This window comes from Polypterus senegalus, chromosome 6 (genome assembly GCF_016835505.1).
Source record: "Polypterus senegalus isolate Bchr_013 chromosome 6, ASM1683550v1, whole genome shotgun sequence".
NCBI lineage: Eukaryota > Metazoa > Chordata > Cladistia > Polypteriformes > Polypteridae > Polypterus > Polypterus senegalus.
The window spans coordinates 18,325,747-18,347,735 of NC_053159.1; the positions used below are offsets into that span (position 1 = coordinate 18,325,747).

The following is a 21,989-nucleotide window of genomic DNA, read 5'->3' on the forward strand; positions in this document are numbered from 1 at the left end:
TAGCCAAACCAACAATTGCATCAAATGTAGTGTATATAACCTCCTTGGACTTGTACTCTCACATTCTGTTTGCCTTCTTAATGGTTTCTGAACACTGTCTGGGAGTCGTAGTGGGCTTTAAGCTATCGACTTCCAGACAGTGTTCAGAAGCCATTAAGAAGGCAAACAGAATCTTAGGTTATATAGCACGATGTGTGGAGTACAAGTCCAAGGAGGTTTTGTTCAACTTTTATAATGCACTGGTAAGGCCTCATCTGGAGTACTGTGTGCAGTTTTGGTCTCCAGGCTACAAAAAAGACATAGCAGCACTAGAAAAAGTCCAGAGAAGAGCGACTAGGCTGATTCCAGGGCTACAGGGGTTGAATTATGAGGAAAGATTAAAAGAGCTGAGCCTTTACAGTTTAAGCAAAATTAAAATTAAGAGGTGACATAATTGAAGTGTTTAAAATTATGAAGGGAATTAGTACAGTAGATAAAGACTGTTATTTTAAAATGAGTTCATCAAGAAAATTGGGGCACAGTTGGAAACTTGTTAAGGGTAAAATTCACACAAACATTAGGAAGTTTTTCTTTACACAAAGAATGATAGACACTTGGAATAAGTGACCAAGTAATGTGGTAGACAGTAAGACGTTAGGGACTTTCAGAACACAACTTGATGTTTTTTTGGAAGAAAGAAGTGGATAGGACTGTCGAACTTTGTTGGGTTTGATTGGTCTTTTCTCGTCTAATTTGTTCTAATGTTCTATTATACAAACAAAGTCTAAAAAGGAGGAAATCCTACTATTGTACAAATCCAACACATAAATTTGATTGATTATCAAATACTCAAAAATTACAATTTAAGGTCAGCTTTATAGGTTATGAAATTAAAAAGAACATGCATGAATGTAAGTATAGAAAATACAGAAAGAGAATGAGCAATGTCTAAGAAGTTGATTTATGTTATTAGCTGATGCATCTACCTTAATAAATCAAGTCCACTTTGCCAATAAATTGAAAGAAGGGAGGTTTAAGACGCACACACTTATAATGTGAAAGGCAGATTGGTGTACAATGAATATGCTAATAGAATAATAAAAGAATAAAATTCATTCAAAAGCTGTGCATGTTAGTTAAACTGGAAATTATAAATTGGGTCACAAGTGTTTGAATCTGGGCAAGTTTCCTCTGTTGGCATCCAGTGCAGCCGATAGAGGGTCTGTCTTTACTGGAACCCTGATTTGAATTAAGTAGATTTAGAAGTATTATGCTGGCACTTTACCTGCTACAGGTCAGTCTAATACTGAGACTCAAATTCACGACCCCACTCTTGTGAGCATGCCCAAGGAGCAGAAAACCAGCAACTATTTAGAGCTAAAGTATGCCTTTCATCTGGTACTCTGTCATTTCTGCAGTAGGCTCTTGTCCAAACATGTTTGAGCCCTAACAAATTATTAAGGTAGAAGGAAAAACCTTGGATGATTTGTTGTTTTTTTTTTTTTTTTTGTAACCCAAGGCATTAAACATATACAGATATTTTAGAAGGAATTGTCATAGAATGCCTAGTTTTTAAATACATTTTACTTTTCTGAAGATGCATGTTTCTTCTGGACCTGCTCCAGGACTAAATAATCTGAGGCAGAAAAATGCAAAAAGAGTAGGAAGCTACCTAAAAGAGGCAATTTTGTAGGTTGTTTAATTTATGTTATAACTCATTCATGCCTTAAGGTTTACATATTTGAATTAACAAGACATTCTATTTTTTTATGGTGAATATAATCCACATCATGTTTTAAAATCAGCCTATGTAGTTTATCTTGTGTAACTAAGTGCTAAACATTCCAACATTTTACTCTAAAACTGTTTTAGTGTTAGTTCATATATGATGTGATTTAACAGGATTCCTTAATCAAGCATTATTGTGCTATTATTTATTTATTTATTTATTTATTGCATATTCTTTATTTAGAGTTAAATTATTCATGTGACCATAAACCAAACAAACCTGACATCCATGTCCCCTAGCCCTCCTTTCCTGCCCTGAAACCAGCCTTTCAAAGATATACTTGATCTGAGCCTCTCCTGGTTAGAAACTGGTGTTTTAAAATAAAAATTGTCAATCCTTAACAAATGTAGGAAAATAGGTAACTCTGACACTGGTTAATGTACACTGTACAGCACATTATTTTATTTGGAAATGAATTGGTTATAGGTAAAGCTGCATTTGTTTTTCTGTACGGCATAAGGAGTTTTACAGAAATAATACATTTAAAGCAATGTGCTGCTTTAGGAGGAATACTGCTGGAAGCAAGGAAAATATAAAACATTGTCATAAGTTGAGTTTTTTTTTTCTTTCCAATATCCGTCCCCTTGAAAACAAAAATGTGTTATTTATCTGTCTTCCAGTCCTCCTGGAAGTGGGGCCCTAAAGGGCATGGAGCCATCCTTCTGGTCAACTGTGATACAGAGGAAAAGTTTCTTCACCGTCCCGACTTTGAGAGCAACACTATTAGTAAACTTTCAGGTATTTCCATCTGTGCCATATTCAAGAGGATCTTTTGGTCATGGATTGGGAAACTTTATTTTACTCTTCTAATAATTTTCATAATTTAATAGAAAAATGTGTTTAACCTTTTACAGTTCAGGGCTTAAGGTTGGGTGTAAAAAAGGTTATATGTCCTAATGATCGGTGAAAGGATGTATGCCAATGTTATTTAATATCATGAATTTCATTCATTTACCCTGGTTTGAAACAAATTGGAAATACATGTGTATGTGTCAAAGTATTATTGTACAAACCTCAAGTATGAAAATAACATGGAGAATCAAAAATTAGCATCTTCTAGATGCAGAAAAGGAAGCATTGTAATAGAAGCTTACAACTAAAGTAATTTTGCTGCATTACTCACCTAGAGCTGAGGTATATTTGTTGCAGGCCTTTCAGATGTGTTTAAATTCCATCCATCCATTATTCAAATCTAACTACAGGGCCTTGGGGCTGTGGGGGGGTGTCTACTGGAGCCAATCCAGCCAACACAGAGCGCAAGGCAGGAAACAAACCCCAGGCAGGGCACCAGCCCATTCACACACCAAGCACAATCTAGGACTGCCAATGCACCTATCCTGCATGTCTTTGGACTGTAGGAGGAAATCGGAGCACCCGAAGGAAACCCACACAGACACGGGGAGAACATGTAAACTCCACGCATGGAGGACCCAGGAAGCGAACACAGGTCTCCTTACTGCGAGGCAGCAGCGCTACCACTGCACCACCGTGCCACCTGTGTTTAAATTAAATTTGCTAATTCCCTAGATTTTTTTTTTTTTTTTTTACTTTTTTGCCATGCTTAATTTTCTTTACACAATATTTTAAAAAAACATAATTGGTCACTGAGTGTTGTTTTTATCAGATCTTTAGTGGGTGTTTTTCTTCTTTAAGGGACTTGGCTTTTAATTTTTGAGATGTAAACAAATGTTTATACATAATCATGTTCTATCCCCCTCTTTTTTTTTTTTTTTTCTGATGCGATAGTAGAAGATGATTTTGATTTCCTAAAAGTCAGTATGATATTTACTTCAACAGTACAGTTCAAGAAATCTTTCCATTCATCCATCCATCCTCTTCCGATTATCCGGGGTCAGGTCGCGGGGGCAGCAGAGAGGCCCAGACTTTCCTCTCCCCGGCCACTTCTTCCAGCTCTTCCGGGAGAATTCCTAGGCGTTCCCAGGCCAGCCGGGAGACAAAGTCCCTCCAATGTCTCCTGGGTCTTCCCCAGGGCCTCCTCCCGGTTGGACGTGCCCAGAACACCTCACCAGGGAGGCGTCCAGGAGGCTTCCTGATCAGATGCCTGAGCCACGTCATCTGACTCCTCTCGATGCGGAGTTTTATACATACTAAAATTAGGTTGTGACGGCACACAAAATATCATCCATCCCTCCATTATCCAACCCGCTATATCCTAACTACAGGGTCACAGGGGTCTGCTGGAGCCAATCCAAGCCAACACAGGGCGCAAGACAGGAAACAAACCCTGGGAAGGGCACCAGCTCACCGCAGGGCACAAAATATCATGAACATGCAAATGCCTCAAAGCACCCCTCTTAAAGTGCTGGTTGTCAGTATACAAAGCTAGAAAGGATTTAAATGTGTTTATTGTTTTAATAGCAAGCTGCAAAGCAAGATTCGTTGACTCGTCTAAACAATTAAATTCAAGTTCAGTTCCTGTTTTTCTAACTTTCTCATCATCCAGAATAACCTAACACATGCTAGGCAGGCAATTGTAAATTGTTTGGGTGTGGCTGTCAGAGCATCAAAATGGACTTTTCTGATAATTTATCTGATTTTTTTTTTCTGTCTGGTACCATATACCCGGCAGAAAGCTTATTTTGGTCTATCATATAACAAAATAATGCAAACATGTTCTGAACATAGCTTAATTATTAAAAATCTATACATTCTAGAGCTGAAATATACATTTTACTCAAATATCATTTAGCATACGTCATTTGTTTAATATGCTTTTAGACTGAGTTATTCTAAATGGTTGGTAGAAGATTTTCTGTATTTCTATGCTGTTGCCTGTGCTTCTTCTTCTTCTTCTTATTTAAGTAAGTACTGCTGTAAAACACTGAATTGTTTTTGGAAATTGCTTACGCTCTCTTTTTATTATGTATGCACTGAAAGGAGAACTATGGTAATATGACCTTATAGATAAATCCTGAGGGAATGCTTTTACAAATATGCAGTCTTCTAAACAGACAGTGGTGAAATAACTTTCCTTCAAACATAAAATGACTACCTTTTGGAATCTTAAGTCTTAGATTTGGAAGAATGTTTTCTATGCAGTATCACAAGCACATTTTTCAACAGTATAGTTTGCAGAACTATACATATTTGCATTAACAGAATTCAGGTCTATAAATAAGTTTTAAACCTGATTTGTTCTCTCTCTCTCTCTCTCTCTTTTTTTTTTCTTTTCTTTTGATAAACAGATCTGGAGGATATGTCCCGCATGATTCTGCGGGTCAGTGGCCCAAAAAATCTTTCCAAAGATTACAAACTGATGTTGCATATTTCCCAGGGGGATGCAGACAAGATAAAGATTTTTCAGGCAATCAGTAAGTTTTATTGTATAACATTTTATATTTATTTCTTATATATATTTATTATTACCTCATGGTATTATTTAAATTTGTAGTTTGCTGCTTAATTTTTCCCCTAGAAATAACACCAACATTAACATTATTTATTATGACATTTCAGAATAATTGCTCAGTGTTTGTTGTCTGTTATGTATCGCCATTACAGTATTTAAAAATTTACTTTCTTGTTTATTCAGATTTATTACTCAAGTTATGTTTTTTGTGGAGTTTTTTTCCCCCTCATATATGTTTGCTGACCTGTTGTCTCAAGTCCTCTATGTTGTAAGATTAAATACTTGTTTTGATCCCTTATTAAGAAATTGAATTAAAACGGATTAAGTGTAGTTTTAAGAAACTCCAATGCCGGGTCACTCTAGTTGTAGGTCATGACTCACACCTTTTGAAGGTTAAAATTCCATACCAGAAATATGCAGTGTGAGGGCTTGTATTGACTAGTTGGGTAGTGAAAAATACTTGGGTGAATCTACCCTAAAGCCATAGAAAGAAAACTTGAACTCTGAGGAGCTATTAAGCATGGGGTTGACATCAAATAACAAACATTTTACTTTTTTAATCATCTGACTAATCCAGAGTCCTCAAACATCTGTGTCTGGTTAACCTTTGGTTGTACATGACATAACCGCAGATGATTATGCTGTCCTGTTAGAGGTATGGGCCAGCTTTGTCCTAAATGATGGTGTACCTATCGCAGATGATTAGTATTACCCCATCTTGCTAGCATTTTTGCTCTTACTATGTGCTTGAATGGAAAGTTTTTTTTATTCTGTGTTAAATTGATTACTGACAGAGAAATTGGCTCAAATTATTTTAAAAGTATTAGATTCCTTCTGTAGCACTTTTCTGCTACTTAAATGTTTAATTAAAGTGCTTCTTTGACAAAAGATCTTTGTCAAAATGTACTTTGTTAAAGGCAGGTTATATGTAACATCAAGATAGCAAGAAGAGTGCCAATATTGCCATGTATTATAAGTCCAAACCAATTAAGGGTATACATGTTATGACCATCAAGAAATTACACAGAGTTCCTGTCCTTTCTGCTCCATATTCTCACATGGAAATGCTGGATACAAATACCAGCTTGCACAGTTGAGCCAAGGAGCTTCTCACAAAACATAGAGGTCTGGCGCACTAAGCGACTTGTCACTGGTGACATTTAGGGCCTCATCTGGTATTGTTCAGAGAGAGGCCAGTTTAATGAGGCTGAAATGAGAGAGAGCCTGCTGGACACCCTTACACTTGAGCTGGATGCTTGCTTGAACTTGAACTTTATTTATTGCCAGGCAACATGGTTGCTAGGAATTTCTTCTGGTGTTACATCTGTACACATATTTAAACACGGTATACAATACACAATACATGTACAATACATATACAAAGTTATATACAGTAGTAGTGAAAGATATATTGCACAAATATGTAAAACTAGCTGTGTAAGCCTGTGCTGTAAAAAACTCGGGCTCCTAGAAACTATTGAAATAATCAGAAAAAAAATTGAAATGTAGAGATGTCAGGTAATTGAAAGGAACTACTCTGGGCATCTCTTTCCTAGGAGGATTCATTTTGCCGATGTGCTCGCATCACTTGTGCATTAGCGGTGGAAGGAAAAGTAAAAGGAATACCATTTTGCCAATCTTAGCGTCTAAGCAACTTTGTCTTTCTTTGGAGGTTTCGTTTTGCAGGCATGCTCACCTCAGTTGTGTACTAGCGGCGGGTGGAAAAGTAAAAGGGATACTGTTTTGACGATTTTAACGGCTAAGCGACTTTGTCTGTCTTTCTTTTGAGGTTTCGTTTTGCTGACATGCTGGCCTCGCTTGTGTTATTACCACAACTCCACCACTCACTTCCAGGCCGGACAGACACAAGAATTGAAATAATAGAAATAAAAGATTCAGTTCTACACAGTATGTGATCAAGAGGAATGCAAATGACATATCAATTCTTTCAATGCAGATCTCAAATTGAATATTTGCAATATTTTAGTATCTTTAAATGAAGGCAACTTGTACATTAATTCAGTTTATTCATTCAGTTCAGTCCACACCATTCAGTTAAACTGTAAATCTACCGTCCTTGCAAATATTTTGTGAAGTTAGTAGCCAAGTGTGAATAAAATACATTTTCAGTAAAATTCTATTTTGCTCTATTTATTTATTTATAGAAAATCCCAGACCTGCTTACCCTTATGTGCTTGGCCAGAAAAGGCTATCGCACATTGTCAAGTATGAGGGTGAAGAGACAGAGTTCTTTGTGGAGGGATGTCGGTTTCCAGATGAGGATTTTGATGGCCTGGTGACAATCTACCTCAGTGTTTTGGAACCACTTTTCAGTGTAAGAGTGCATGCCTGTTAATTCCTCTACTACGGATGCAAGTACTTAATTGGATGTAGGAAGGTGTCTTTATCCGCTAATTTAGTTCCTATGGCATTTTCATTTTCTCTTTTAAAGCATATTAATTAAAGTAAAGGGTAATGTTTAAGAATTTAGTCCAAATATGTTAGAAGTTGTTTTTTTTTCTTTCTACAAGCTCACTTTATTGTCTATAAAGAAATTATCCCATCAGTTATTGAACCTGCTTTATACAGTTCATGTTTGTAGAGAGCAAAGTCAATCTTGACATCATCAGACACAATGCAGGAACCAATTATGGACACAGTGCCATAACAGAGCACATTCATTTACCAATTTAGTCACCTACTAACTTAACATGTGCATCTTGGGACTATAGCAGAAAAACCCAATATAACAAAGGAAAAACGCATGAAGATTATGGGTAACATTCACACAGGCAGTGACTGAGCCAGGACTCCCAAGTCAGAACTCCACAGTTGGGACATAGTAGTTATTCCTATTGCACCAATGTGCCATCTTGTATGAACTGACTTTAATGGCACATCCTATTGAAATATGTACTTCAGTACTTAGCAGATATAGTTATACTGGATTAAATGGATTGATCCCCGACATACAGTACGTATTAAGCTTTCACTAGCTATAGTTTATTAGTAACCTCAAGTAATGCAATGAATTCATGAAAACTAGTAAGATCTAACATGCTGTAAGTTGAATATCTGTATATCAAACATTGTATCAGGTATTATAATGCAGGATTTTGACACCCTGGACACACAGTTTTCTTTTATTTTTGGTATGGTTGGTGAAACCACCACATCAAACCTGACATAATAATAAATATAAATATCTTTACAATAAACAGTTGAAAAACAGGGCCCACCAAAATAAAGTCAAAGTTCTTCACATTATGATTTACTGTACTGATGTTCATGAAAAAATCTGATGAAATAAACGATTAACTATGGATTTCACTCTGCCTAGAAGTTTATTTATTTAACTAGATGATCTGAGCTTTAAAACTTCAATACCATAATAGTTATGTTTTGCGATGCAAGTTTACAGCTGGATAGAGGTGTTTTTTTTGTGTGTCTTAATACAAACAGTATTTTGTTGATTCTTTGGATATCAAAGTGTACTATTCCTTGTGGCAGGGCCTATAAGCAGAAATGAATTGGCATCCACAGAATATGATTAGTTTGTTTGATAACTACACAAGTAAAAGAAAATATGTACGTTATTTCAAATTGGATTAAGTATGTATATTCTACAAGCCCTTAGAATTTTTTTGGCTAGTCGTGGTGTTTCAGCTGTTATCCTTAATTGGGTGAATATATTTTAATAGTGCATTATCACCAGACTGAAATCCATCCATCCATCCATTGTCCAACCCGCTATATCCTAACTACAGGGTCACAGGGCTCTGCTGGAGCCAATCCCAGCCAACACAGGACGCAAGGCAGGAAACAAACCCTGTGCAGGGCACCAGCCCATCACAGGGCACGCGCACACACACACACACCAAGCACACACTTGGGACAATTTAGAATCGCCAATGCACCTAACCTGCATGTCTTTGGACTGTGGGAGGAAACCGGAGCACCCGGAAGAAGCCCACACAGACACGGGGAGAACAGGCTGAAATGCAGCAGTTAAGTGCTAGTTTCATGTTAACACCATTATGAATTTATGACTCCCTCCACCACCTGAAAGTTAACATAGTCCTGGTCCATGAAACAAGTCATGTTACATGCTAATCTTTTGAGAAGCTGGCTTGTTCTTCTTGTAGTTTGGTGTCCCTTTTTCCTGACAAATTTTTGAGATGTCCATGTTCAGTAAGTTTGCAAATATAAATTGGCACACTTGTACATTTACATGTGATGATCCAGTAGCCATTATACAATATGGCTGGTTACTGTCTTGCACCATATACAGGTACTACCATGATAAATGTTCAGTGAACGAGTCTTTGAAAGCAGTCATTCTCCAGAAAAACTCTGTTTTTATACAGTAATGCTTAATTGTTCTTTCACTAGAAGAATCAAGTCTAATACTCTGCTGACATGCTTCTAATATCTTTAATAATATATAGCAAACTACCGGAGAGCATACAGCCGCCCTAACCTGACACAGGCGGAGAGACACAAGTATTGCACATCATACATGTTTTATTTACAGTCGGGGAAGCGTTTCTTCTTCGCTCCCCCAAAATACAGCACAATGTTCACAACACCAGCACCAAATGCACAGTCCAGCACAAAAGCCTTTCCTTCTTCTTTCTCTCTTTCCACCTCCACTCCTCCTCTAGCAACCTTCGTCCTCTTCCACTCAACTCTGGCTCGCTCAATGGAATGAGGTGGCCCCTTTTATAGAGCACCCGGAAGTGCTCCAGGTGTTCCACAGTCTCCTTCTGGCCAGACTTGCAGGAAAAAACATGTTTTTATTTTTAGACACTTGCAAAACCATATTAAAATACACCACACATCCCTTAACTGGTGAAGTGGGTTTAATGAATGGATGGATGGATGAATGAATAAACCTTGAAATACTTTACAGAAAGGCCGTAGGATTCTGTGAATTTGTATCCCTTAAGAGTTTGCCCTTTTTATGTTAATTTCTTCTCATCTAAATATAGTATTCATGTTCGCTGTTGACATTGCTTCTCTTGTATATGTTGTAAGAGCTTCTAACTGAAAATATTAATTTATAACTGTTGTATCATTAAGGTGCTTTGGAGCATTTGATTATGAGAAATGACCTAATGTTTGAAATGTATCCGTATTCTGCTTAATTTATAATGCAGTTATGTTTTTTTGTTCAACAAGTGTATTTAATAATTGTGTTTGTGTGTGCATGTGTCTTTTTAGCCATTCATTTTCTCAACCTGCTTATTGCAGTTAAAAGTAAAATCTGTTTTGTTGTCACCCAAGGGTAAATTTATCTAATTTTAGGAATTTGTTAGGATTAAATGATATTCTTTTTAAATATATGTATAAGTAAAATTATAGAGAATGAATATACCAGTCTTTTCTTAGCACTGTAGTTTAAAAGGTGAACTGTATAGCTTTAGCATGTAATGTGTTACATAAAGCAGTGGGCATTGTACTAATGTACAATGTAATGTACACACTAAGTGTGTATGTTTGCGTGTTTGTCACAGAAGCACATGCACATAAAAATGGATCTGCACTTATTTATTTTTTAAATAATAAAGGATAAGACTATCTAATCAGTAAATGCCTGTCAAGTACAGTACAGAGGTAGAGTATTCCCTGCACACCACATTCAATGCTCTTGTAATAGAAGAGAATACAGCCTCTTGGCTCCAGGAATACTGAGTTTCATTACTGGGAATAGTCACTTTCTGTGCAGAGTTTTTGCATGCATTTACTTCTGCTGGTTCAGTTTATTATTACCAGCTAAATTACACCTTTGGGGACTGGTAGGAAACCGAAGTCCTGCAGTAGTCCAGCCTTCCAGTTGGAACCAATTTCTGTACACCTGATTATACTGCACCAATTTAGAGTAGTTTAATGACTTAACACATACTGTATGACTTTTGAACATGAGGCTCTGTAGTTTACAAAGACCAAATCAGTGTAGACACAGGAAGAATTTATGTGGTCAGTCAGTAGCTAAATTAGGATTCCAATCTTATGGAGCTGTAATGCAACAGTGCTTTCTACTGCACCATTCTGGTCCTTGAATGCATAAATGGTTAGTTTTATTTTAAATATTGTGTACATCTATTTTATATTTTAACAGAACTTTCCCGAGACACCTATTTTTACAGACAAGGTGGTGTTCAGAATTGCTCCCTGGATCATGACCCCCAATACTTTGAAGCCCATAGAGGTATATGTGTGTAGGTAAGTGACATATTGCACATAGTATATAAGAACCGGTAGTACCCTTCATTTAATTTTTTTTTTTACTTGTGTACAAAACTTGGCCCTTCGCAACTACACTAATAATAAATGGAATTTTAAAGACATTTGCTTAAAATACTGTTTACCAGTGAACTATGCAAAACCTTGATTAAGCATGCAGCTTAATACCTTAGTTAGAGGAATACATCCTGTTCACACCATTATACTTCTCAACCTGCAGTTATAAAGTATGAAAAATAAATGTTTTTGTTATCTTCTTTAAATTCACATACCTAGGAAAGAATGACTTCTAAAACCCATCACACTCACTGTACTAAACACACTAGTCAGTGATTTTATGCAATTCTTTTACCTAAACATGCACACTACTATACTAGTGACATACCTTGATATTTGTTAAGCCAAAATACTGTACATGATATTATAAAACCAGTTGCTGCTATAAATAAGCATGAGATCAGTAATTGCAGTATATTTAAAGAATCATTATTATTAGAATGACATCACAATGTCTTGTAATGGCAGAGGAATGCAGTTATGAAGAAACGACAGGCCATGTTTAATGACTCAGGGAATATTTTTTTCACACCACAGTCTTCTGTCCTTGTAGTCTGAAATATTTTCAGGGTAAACTCACATTTTCCTTGTCATAAAAATGTAAAATAACATTTCATTTTAAGTTTTATTTTCCTGATACACTTATGACTTTAATAACAAACATTATTTATTTTGAGGTTAAACTTGATGTCTCTGTAATATTTATTGTAAGAACCCAAACAAGTGATTGTGAATTGTACTATTTTCCTTGAAATAGCAATATTTTAGCTGTCTGTGACCAATCTATTGTAAATGTCCATAAGAGTGACATTTTAAAAGAAGGCATCTAAATTATTCCCAGTTGGCACATGTTCTTTTTGGAGAAAGACAATCTTCTCATACAACTAAATTCCTAGATTTCCTGTTACATACAGCAGTGTATTATACCAGCAACCTAATATCAAAGAGGTGAAATCCGAAGTGACTATTTTGTATTTAACTACAAAAGGCCCTAAAAATTCTTTACCTGCACTTTTCTTTCAGCACATTTGACAATTCCAGCTTTCGGAAGGGAATTCAAGAGGTAGTGGACTGCAGCAGTTGCAAATTGAAAGTGTGTAGCTGGATTGAAAATCGAGGAGATCGATGGATGCAGGTTAGAAACAAATCATCTTGTTTTATTTAATACCTAGATGTGCAGCACCTGAACCCTTGAATAATAAATTTAGATAACATTTTATTTGTCCTATATAGGAAATTCAGAATTGTTACATAAGCTCATTGAATGAATGGGTAAATAAATGAAATAAATATTATAGCAAACAACATCCATCCATCCATTTTCCAACCCGCTGAATCCGAATACAGGGTCACGGGGGTCTGCTGGAGCCAATCCCAGCCAACACAGGGCACAAGGCAGGAACCAATCCTGAGCAGGGTGCCAACCCACTGCAGGACACACACAAACACACCAAGCACACACTAGGCCAATTTAGAATCGCTAATCCACCTAACCTGCATGTCTTTGGATTGTGGGAGGAAACCGGAGCGCCCGGAGGAAACCCACGCAGACACGGGAGAACATGCAACTCCACGCAGGGAGGACCCGGGAAGCAAACCCAGGTCTCCTAACTGCGAGGCAGCAGCGCTACCACTGCGCCACCGTACCGCCTAGCAAACAACAACCCCACTCAAATACACTCTAGAGTTACTAAAAAGAGAACTTGTGACTTGGCTAAAGATAAAAAGAGCAGTCAGAGCTGTAGTGTGACGTTATAAAGGCATACGGGGGTCCTCGGGTTACAACGTCTCGACATACAACGTTTTGAGTTTACAACGCTCACTCCCATAAAAATGTAAGAAAAGTGAGATGTGAGTAGGAATAACGGTAAGGATTTTTTTTTTTCACTCATTTTTTCTGTTCATAGTGTACAGTGCAGTATATTTATGTCATTTTCCTTTTTCTGTGGCTTAGTTGTGTTCTTATGTTCTAGATTATGATTTTGCAAATGTATTGGGATAGGTAAGTGACTTAGGGTAGGGTGTGTTTCGACACCAAAATTCGGGTTACATCAGTGTTGTAGGAACTGAACTGTGTCTTAAACCCAAGGACCCCCTGCATTGCCAAAAGTATAAAAAAGCCTCGGTAGCATTTCTTTACATACTTCTGCTGAGTAATTCATTGGCTAAATGTCCTCGATACTAGTGTGTAAGAGAGAGGGATGTTACAGCATTGTTCATCAATGCCATGAATTCTGACTCTCCACCTCTATCGTCTCCAATGGCTTAAAAGTGTGTCCCATACCTGAGCCTGCCTTCTTAATTAGCTTGATGATTTTCTACACCACAGTGCAGAAAATCTCATTGGCAGTAACAGACTTATAGAACCTGTAAAAGATGTCTCTACCCTTATTAAAGGAATTGTAGTCTCCTAAGAAAAAAAAATTTTGCTGTGCCCTTTCTGATATAGTTCCTCTGTGTTATGAGACCAGCCCAGCCTGTCATTGATGTGGACCCCCCAAGTACTTGCAGTAGTGCACCACCTCCACTTCCATTCCCTGAACAGTGACCATGCGTAGAGGCTCTTTGTTGTGGTGAAAGTCAATAAGCAGGTCCCTGGTTTTGCTGATGTAAAGATGCAGACAATTCTCTTTGCACTAAGTAACAATCTTTTCCACCTGACTTTTTTTTATATTCTGTCTCATCACCCTTATAGATTATATCTCATTAGTGCAGAGTCATCTGAAAAATTTCTGAAAGTGACCTTACCTGGTGTCATATTTCAAGTCTGAGGTGAACAGAGTGAAGAGAAAAGGAAACCATATTGTTCCTTGTGATGCTACAGCGCTGCTCACATCTGCATCAGAGACGCAGTCCTTCAGTCTGTGGTCTACCTGACAGATAGTCCATTATCCAGAACACCATAGGTTCATCCTCCTGCATATTTTATAGCTCTGCTAACTCCTTAACAGGTGGAATGGAGAGAATGATATCTAACATACAGGTTGATAATATTTTTGTTATTAGTGTCTAACAATTGTAACGGCACCTGACCCGGCACAGATGGACACAGAGGTACGTATAATTAACACAAAGCCTTTATTTTTCTTCAGCTGTGGGACACGTCTTCCCCGTGCCACACAGCCCAAACACAGTTCCAAAAGCACAAAACACAAACAATTCTCCACCTCGCTCCACCACTCCTCCCAGACAAGCTTTGTCTCCTTCCTCCCAACTCTGGCTCCTCGAGTGGTGGTGGCTGGGCCCTTTTATAGCCCACCCGGAAGTGTTCCAGGTGATTAACCACCTGGTCCTAATTGCACTTCCAGGTGGGGCTGAAGACTCGTCCAGCCGGGCTGTGGGAAGCAGACAGCTCCCCCTAGCGGCCACCCCGGGCCCCAACCAAGCCGTGGAGGACTCCATCTCCCATGGAGCCCTGCGGGCGGTTGGGGAATCACCGTCAGCCATGGAGGCTGCCACCAAGCGTCCCGGGGAAGGTATTGGACTGCCCATGGAGGCTCCCCTGGAACATAAGTACCAGGGGCATCCCTGCCGAACATGGGACCCAGCTGTCCTTCACACAATATACATTTTTAAGACAGTTAACTTATCAAATAAAACCTTTGCATGCTGTTAGGTCAGATTAGCCTTTTGGGATACAGGTGGGCTTGGATGAAAAGGCAGTCTACTGGGGATGGAATGGGACCAAGTTGTGCTGGAACAAAAATTGGTATAAAGTAGGGAGCTCACTTATTATGGATTGTAACTGAAATAAGTTTGGTCACTGAATCAGGAGAGTTGCTCTGTACCATGATGCACCATTGGTCCATGACATGTGACAGGAAACCAAAAGATTTGCATACATTTGGTCTCTCTCTCTCTCTCTCTCTCTCTCTGCTATTTTTCCATCTTGAGAAGTAGAACTCTTTCTTGGCAACCATTTTGAAACAGGCAGGCTGCTTGGCCCTATAAATACAATGAGCTAGTTAAGAAGGGAATTGAGTGTAACTACAAGTTAATGAGCCGCATGAAACTACAAATTTAGAATTCTCACATTGTATGGTTTTTGCAAAGTCACATTCAATTTGCTTTTATATAGGCACCAGTATTAATAAACCCTATTATATATAAAAGATAAATCATTGTGTAACTTTCTGCTCTCTGTTCTTTTACACTGTTTAATTGCCTGGGGCTACAGATGTAAAACAGAAAGTGGAAGTGCTGAACTACAGTACCTGACAGTATGGTAAGACTATGAGAAGTGAGACATTTTGTTAAAGTCTACATAATAAAGAATTTAAAGGGGAGAATAGGGTTGCCTTAAGACCCTGTTGCAACAAAAAACAGGGATGGCTGGTTGGTATTAAAGGCCCTGGAGAACTCAAACACAACCTTCACAGTGGAGCGGAGTGTGAACTGCATTTTCCACTCAATCTTTGACTGATGAGGCAAACTGCATTGGGTCCAAGTGGTCTGTCACAAGAAAACTTCTATAGTGCTGGACTATCCTCTCTTCATGATGAGGGACATACGAGCCACTAGTCTGTAGTCATTCTGTAAAGAACCACCTACTTTATTTATACTAGAATAATGCAGGATGTTTTCCTCCGCACCAGCACTTTTTAAAGCCTTTGGTTATGTCCACACTAGCTTTTTTCCCATCTCCACTCACACTCAAGAAAACTGTAAACACATTTGCCATAGTTATTCACCTACGGTGGGCATGTGCACATCAGCAGAAACCGGAACAGGAAGAGGAAGTGTCCTCTCTGCTAGACATTCATTTGCAGCGTGTGTTTGTACATGGAGAATAACAATGAAAAATACAAAAAACAGTGTTTTGTTTGAACTGAATTAGATATTAAGAGTAATGCACAAGAATAAGGTGAGCAAAGTGGCAGAGAAAATGTAATGAGCAGGAGCCAGTTGGTAAAGGGCCATGTAATAAGCACGAACAAATGAAACTTCAATTAGAGTTTGTGTTTTTAAAGCCCTCTGTTTTCACCCATCCACACTGCAGGACTGAGCCAGCATTTTCAAAAATATACAGTTCTGGAGAGTGTTTTCAAAAGTCCATTTTTGGGGGGTTAAAAATGCCAGGTTAGCATGGATGAAAGGCGAGGTGCTACATTTTTACAATGTACAAAGAAAATGTAGTAGTGTGGACATAGCCTTTGTGACAGACTCGCCAGATAATCGAGGATCAATCAATCAATCAATCAACATTTATTTATATAGCACATATTCATATAAAAAAATGTAGCTCAAAGTGCTTTACAAAATGAATAGAAAAATAGAAGACACAATAAAAAATAAACATAAGTCAACATTAATTAACATAGAATAAGTAAGGTCCGATGGCCAGGGTGGACAGAAAAACAAAAAACTCCAAAGGCTGGAGAAAAAATAAAATCTGTAGGGGTTCCAGACCATGAGACCACCCAGTCCCCTCTGGGCAATCTACCTAACATAAGTCAAACAGTCCTCTTTGTATTTAGGGTTTTCATGGGAGGACCTGATGATGATGGTCACGTAGACTTCTGGCTTTCAGTCCATCAATGTTGGAGCATCATGATGCTTTGAGTAGGTGGTGGCGCAGGCCGCCACCACAAAGAAACCAGAAAAAGAAACAGAAGAGAGAGTAGGGGTCAGTACGGATTTTAGAGCCACTATGAATAGTTATTATGATGAGGATACCACAAAGTTGGAACGTATAGGCCTTAGATCCTCATGGACTGACTCCGTCCGTCTGGTCCCACGGCTTTTGAAGCATGTAGCCTCTTCAGTAGTCTCCTCACTTGGTCATTGGTTATGCTCGACCCACACTGATTTTCTGAAGAGGACTTATCACTGGTCATACCAGTTAAAACTAACAATTGCCAAATTAATGTTTTTGAAGATAATTTTTAAAATACTAGTTTATAAGATGAAGAAGAATGCATTCAATATAGAAAACTGGTGTAGAATGGTATTAAGTCCAGAGGGAATAATCTGAAATGACGCTGTGATGCAGTGTCATTTCAAAGGTCTCCACCCTGTTTCTTTTTTCCAAATTTAGAAGCTTTTTACATTTATGTACTGTCATTTCTTTTATTAATAATTGATTAGAACAAAGATATTACTGGTATATTCAGAGGAAGACACTTGGAAATACTAACCCTGAATTTTCATCAAAAAGTGTAGATTGCTATTATGACAAACCTGGTCAAGTGACATGCTGAAAAATGGATTAATAAATAGTGTTCCGTTAATCCATCCATTTTTAAACCTACACACCTTGTCACCTTGTTCCAGGATATTAGTGGCCATTGTCTATCCTAGCAGTATAAGGGTGTGCTTTAGTTTTTAGCACATTTGCATATAATGCGCAAAGCATCTGTTACAGACAGACATGACTATTACATGAAACAGTTTGCCCCCTCCACCCATAGACCAGTTTTGTTGAAATGTGGCCTGCTTATTCTTTAACGAAATTTGTTCGGCTTAGAAATGGAGCTGCACTTGATCAGTGAGCAGACAATCACTGCTGTTGGGTAAGCAACAATGAGCACAGCAACTGCTAAAGCAGGGACAGGACATGATTACAGTTTGCACCATGCTGATTACTTGGCAGTATCACATACAACACACGGAGTGTGCATTATTTGTACCCAAAGACCTGCTTTTGCTTCTATTTATCTTCAGACTGGAATTAAAATCTTTTAAGATAATTGTCACCCTTTGTATTCCTGTTATACAATAAATTAGTTATCTTCCATGTTCTTACTTATTTACAGTCGATTCCTGTTAATCGGGCCACATTGGGACGTGATCATTTTGGTCCTAGTAACCGGCTGGTCGATTACATGAACATGCCCTATACATGTGCAAACCAAGATGGGATGTGCTAGAAGTAACATATTCAAATGTCATTATGACCTTTATTGTGCCGCACACTTGTATGGCGAACGTACAAACAAGAACTATGTACAGTACATGTACGGTTGCTTAAAACTTTGTTTATTAAAAAAGAAATCTACAAATTCTTCGAAACGATCTTCACGACACTCAGCATGCGAAGCACAATAAAAAAGGTTACATTACCAAATTCCAGTCAACGTCTGAAGAACTTGTCTAGTGTGATCTGACGCATTCTGTTTACGCACTGCACTTGTTTACGCTCGATTTCATGTCGCCGGCTACTGGGCGGTCCGTTTTAGGAAAGAAAGGGCAGGCATGTTCACCCCCACTGGTTTGCACTTGGTACAAGTTTCCCGACTTCCTGACCTTTGATAAAAGCATAAATTCTCCTGGGGAGCCCAGGGATCTTCCCGATGTTGCTGACCCGCTTTCCGCTAGCGACTTGTGGCTTCTTTTTCTTATTCTCTGTCACGTTCTTTGGTCCGATTAAACGGAATTTTGGTCCAAATAAGCGAACAATATTAGGTTTATGTAATATGATCTGTTTCGGTTCTTTAGGATTCGGTCTGAATAAGCGTCTGGTCCGGTTAACCGGAATCGACTGTATATACTTTTCAAGAATTACTGTGTTATAACTAACTTTAATAGATAGACAGGGAATTTATTTCAGCTGCTTTTCTTTCATAGGGTAACATTGATACTGATTTCATGCTAGATACAGATTTAATGTATTATACTAACACATATGATTGAATCCTATTTTTTAATATTAATAATTACTGTTTTTGTTTATTAAATATTTTTACATGTTAATTGATTGTTCGATGCATAAAAAAAATTGAAATGCTCCAACTTTCACATCAGTTAACAGTCGCCAAATGCACCTGAATGTTGCACCATGTGTATATTTTGTAACTTGTGTTTTTTTTTTTTTGCCCTCCATTACAGGATGAGCTTGAATTTGGATATATTGACTCTCCACATAAGAGCTTCCCTGTGGTTCTTGACTCTCCACGGGATCGTGGACTTAAGGAATTCCCTTATAGAGAACTACTGGTATGGTGTTTGTGGGGTTTTCTTCACACTATTTTTAAAAAAAAAAAAAAGAGAGAGAGAAAACTTATTTTTATTTTAATAACATGTTCTTTTTCAGGGTCCGGATTTTGGCTATGTGACTCGAATGGCAAAAAATGAAACCGTGACAAGCCTGGACTCATTTGGTAACCTGGAGGTGAGCCCACCAGTCACAGTTAACGGCAAACAGTACCCACTTGGTAGGATCATTATTGGATGTGCCTTTCCAACGTAAGTAGGCAAATGGTTGCTAACCAATGATAACTTGAATAACCCAGCTAATGCTGAAACCTCACCGTTTACGTGTATAAGTACACTCCTGAAGTTCTCCTTTGGCAAAACTTCAACATCATTAAACAGTTAACTGCCATGAATCCAAAAACAAGTATAAAGCCTGTAATAATTTTCTCATGTTTTAAAAATATGTGCACGTGCTTTGAAATAAATAACACCCATCCCCTTTTCACATCTTCAGCCTGAGCCAATGAAGGACAATGATGAACACTGGCACTGTGTGACCTGATCAAACTGTTCTTACATATCTGTAGTAAACAGCTGAATTAAAACTAAACAGATACCTGAATGCATGCAGAACACTCTTTTCTGCTTGGCTGTGCGATTGAGCCCGTCACAGGAGCGGTGTACCAGTACGTGTGCTTCTTGCCTTACACCCAGTGCTGATAGGATAATAACCCAGCCATTTTTACTTCAGTACAATGAGTATTGCGTTAGGCTACTCTTTAATTTAATACATAATCGGACTATGCAACACAAGTTTCTTTTAATGGATTACCCATAACACTGCTCTTGACATTGTGCTGCTGAGCTTAGCACTGTAAGATCAGCTCATCAACATAAAGTTAGCAATTTTTTTAAATATTGATGCAGTTTATTTCACCTAGGCGAAGGAGTAATGCAATCACCTGACCCTGTGCCTCCGAAAATGTATCTTGTGGATGCTTCCACCGTATTCTACCTGTAGATGCTGAAAATGTGTGTGAAACTAACATATGCACAGGCTGATGGAGTGCAAGAGACCTGCTCAGACTACAAAATCCTTAACTGTAACCTGGTTAAGGGTTTACATAGCCAAATAACTGGCTTACTCATGGAGAAATCCATGTATGTTAACCTGCTTTCTCTAATCTGAATAAGAGTTTACATGGCATTATAGAAACCAGGCTTCTGAATAACCGGGTATTACAGAGCATGAAAACGCACCGATTTACACACATGAATGCTTGTTTCAATTCAGTAGTCTGTTGTTTTGCCAAATACTGTATAGCTGACAAAATGAATTGTCAAGAGTGGCTAGCTGGTGAAAATATTTTATGGATAGACTCCGCCTCGATGTTCTTTCTAGCTTGGTGATTCTAACACAATGCTGATTGGAAATTTGGAGTCTGTAGGCCATTAGTCAGCTGGCTCTGTCGGAGATGTCACTTTCATTTACATTTACTCACTTAGCAGAGCTTTTATCCAATGTAGCCTACAAAAGAGATCAAAATATTTGCATAAACATCAGTCTGGGGACTGTTTTGAAACAACTGCTATAGGGCAATGGTACAAAATTGACCATTACAGGTGAAGAACTCTAAATCCTAACAGAAACCATGACTAATCTTTCCATAGTTACAAGAAATTAACAAAGCCATTATCAATTAGAAACATAGTCACAGACCAACCACTTCTTAAAGATGCTGAGGGAGTCTGCAGTTTGGATGGAAGTGGTAAGCTCATTCCACCAGCTAGGAGCTACACATGAAGAGGTTGGATTGAGACTTGGTGACATCACCAGATATCGTTCAATAGCAGACTTGAATGGGCAAGAAGTTGGCGAGCTCCACATCAGTGCCTCCATGTATACACAGGTGCAGACCCATTGACTACTCTGTAATGGAGCATGAAAGATGTGGAAAGAGGAGTGACATTCGGCCATCTCTGCCACTTTAATACAAAACATGCCACTTCATTTTGAATTATCTTCAGCGGATGTCATGGATTGTGGTATAGCGGGTCCGCGGCTTCCGAAAAGTCCGTTTTTTTTTTTTAATCCGTATAGCCGTGTCGTTCTCCGTGGGCGCGATTGCACGACCGCGGGGAGTTAATGAGGTGATTGGAGCGAGTCGCACCCGCACGTGTGGCTGCCGTCGTTCTTGTTTGCCTCATTGGCTTCCTGCGGTGTGTAATTAAGACGCTGTGCCCACGGAGGCAGAGGGGTATATGTGTATATATTAAACGAAGTTACACCAGATGGGAAGATAAATCGTGGAAAAAGATAAAAGAAATCGGAGAGGAAGAGAGAGAGAGAGAGAGAGAGAGAGAGAGAGAGAGAGAGAAAAAAAAGAAAGAAAAGAAAGGCGGATGCAGTAAGAGGTCGGAAAACAGCAGTCAGGTGGTGACGACCCGGCCACCTGGAAGGTGGAAACGCCATGAGCTGGGGTCCCGCGAAGGAGCGTTATTCTGTTGCGCTCTAGGGGCTAGTTCGCCCCACTGAATGTACCAGTGAGTGGGGTGAGCAGGAGAGGTGCCCTCCCGAAGGATCTGAGGAGCGACTGCGGGTGCGCGAAGGATCGAGGGAGGAGAGTTGACCTC

General features: G+C 38.6%; 1 protein-coding gene across 2 annotated transcripts in view; it reads left to right on the forward strand.

Moving 5' to 3' along the window:
* Window positions 1–21,989, forward strand: part of padi2 (peptidyl arginine deiminase, type II) — a 41,539-nt gene that overhangs the window by 12,510 nt on the left and 7,040 nt on the right. For both annotated transcript variants that reach the window (XM_039755453.1, XM_039755454.1), the window contains 7 exons: window positions 2,389–2,506; window positions 4,975–5,100; window positions 7,304–7,473; window positions 11,260–11,363; window positions 12,465–12,576; window positions 19,269–19,376; window positions 19,474–19,625. In XM_039755453.1, coding sequence (XP_039611387.1) covers window positions 2,389–2,506; window positions 4,975–5,100; window positions 7,304–7,473; window positions 11,260–11,363; window positions 12,465–12,576; window positions 19,269–19,376; window positions 19,474–19,625 — 890 coding nt within the window. The remainder of the gene's footprint in view (window positions 1–2,388; window positions 2,507–4,974; window positions 5,101–7,303; window positions 7,474–11,259; window positions 11,364–12,464; window positions 12,577–19,268; window positions 19,377–19,473; window positions 19,626–21,989) is intronic.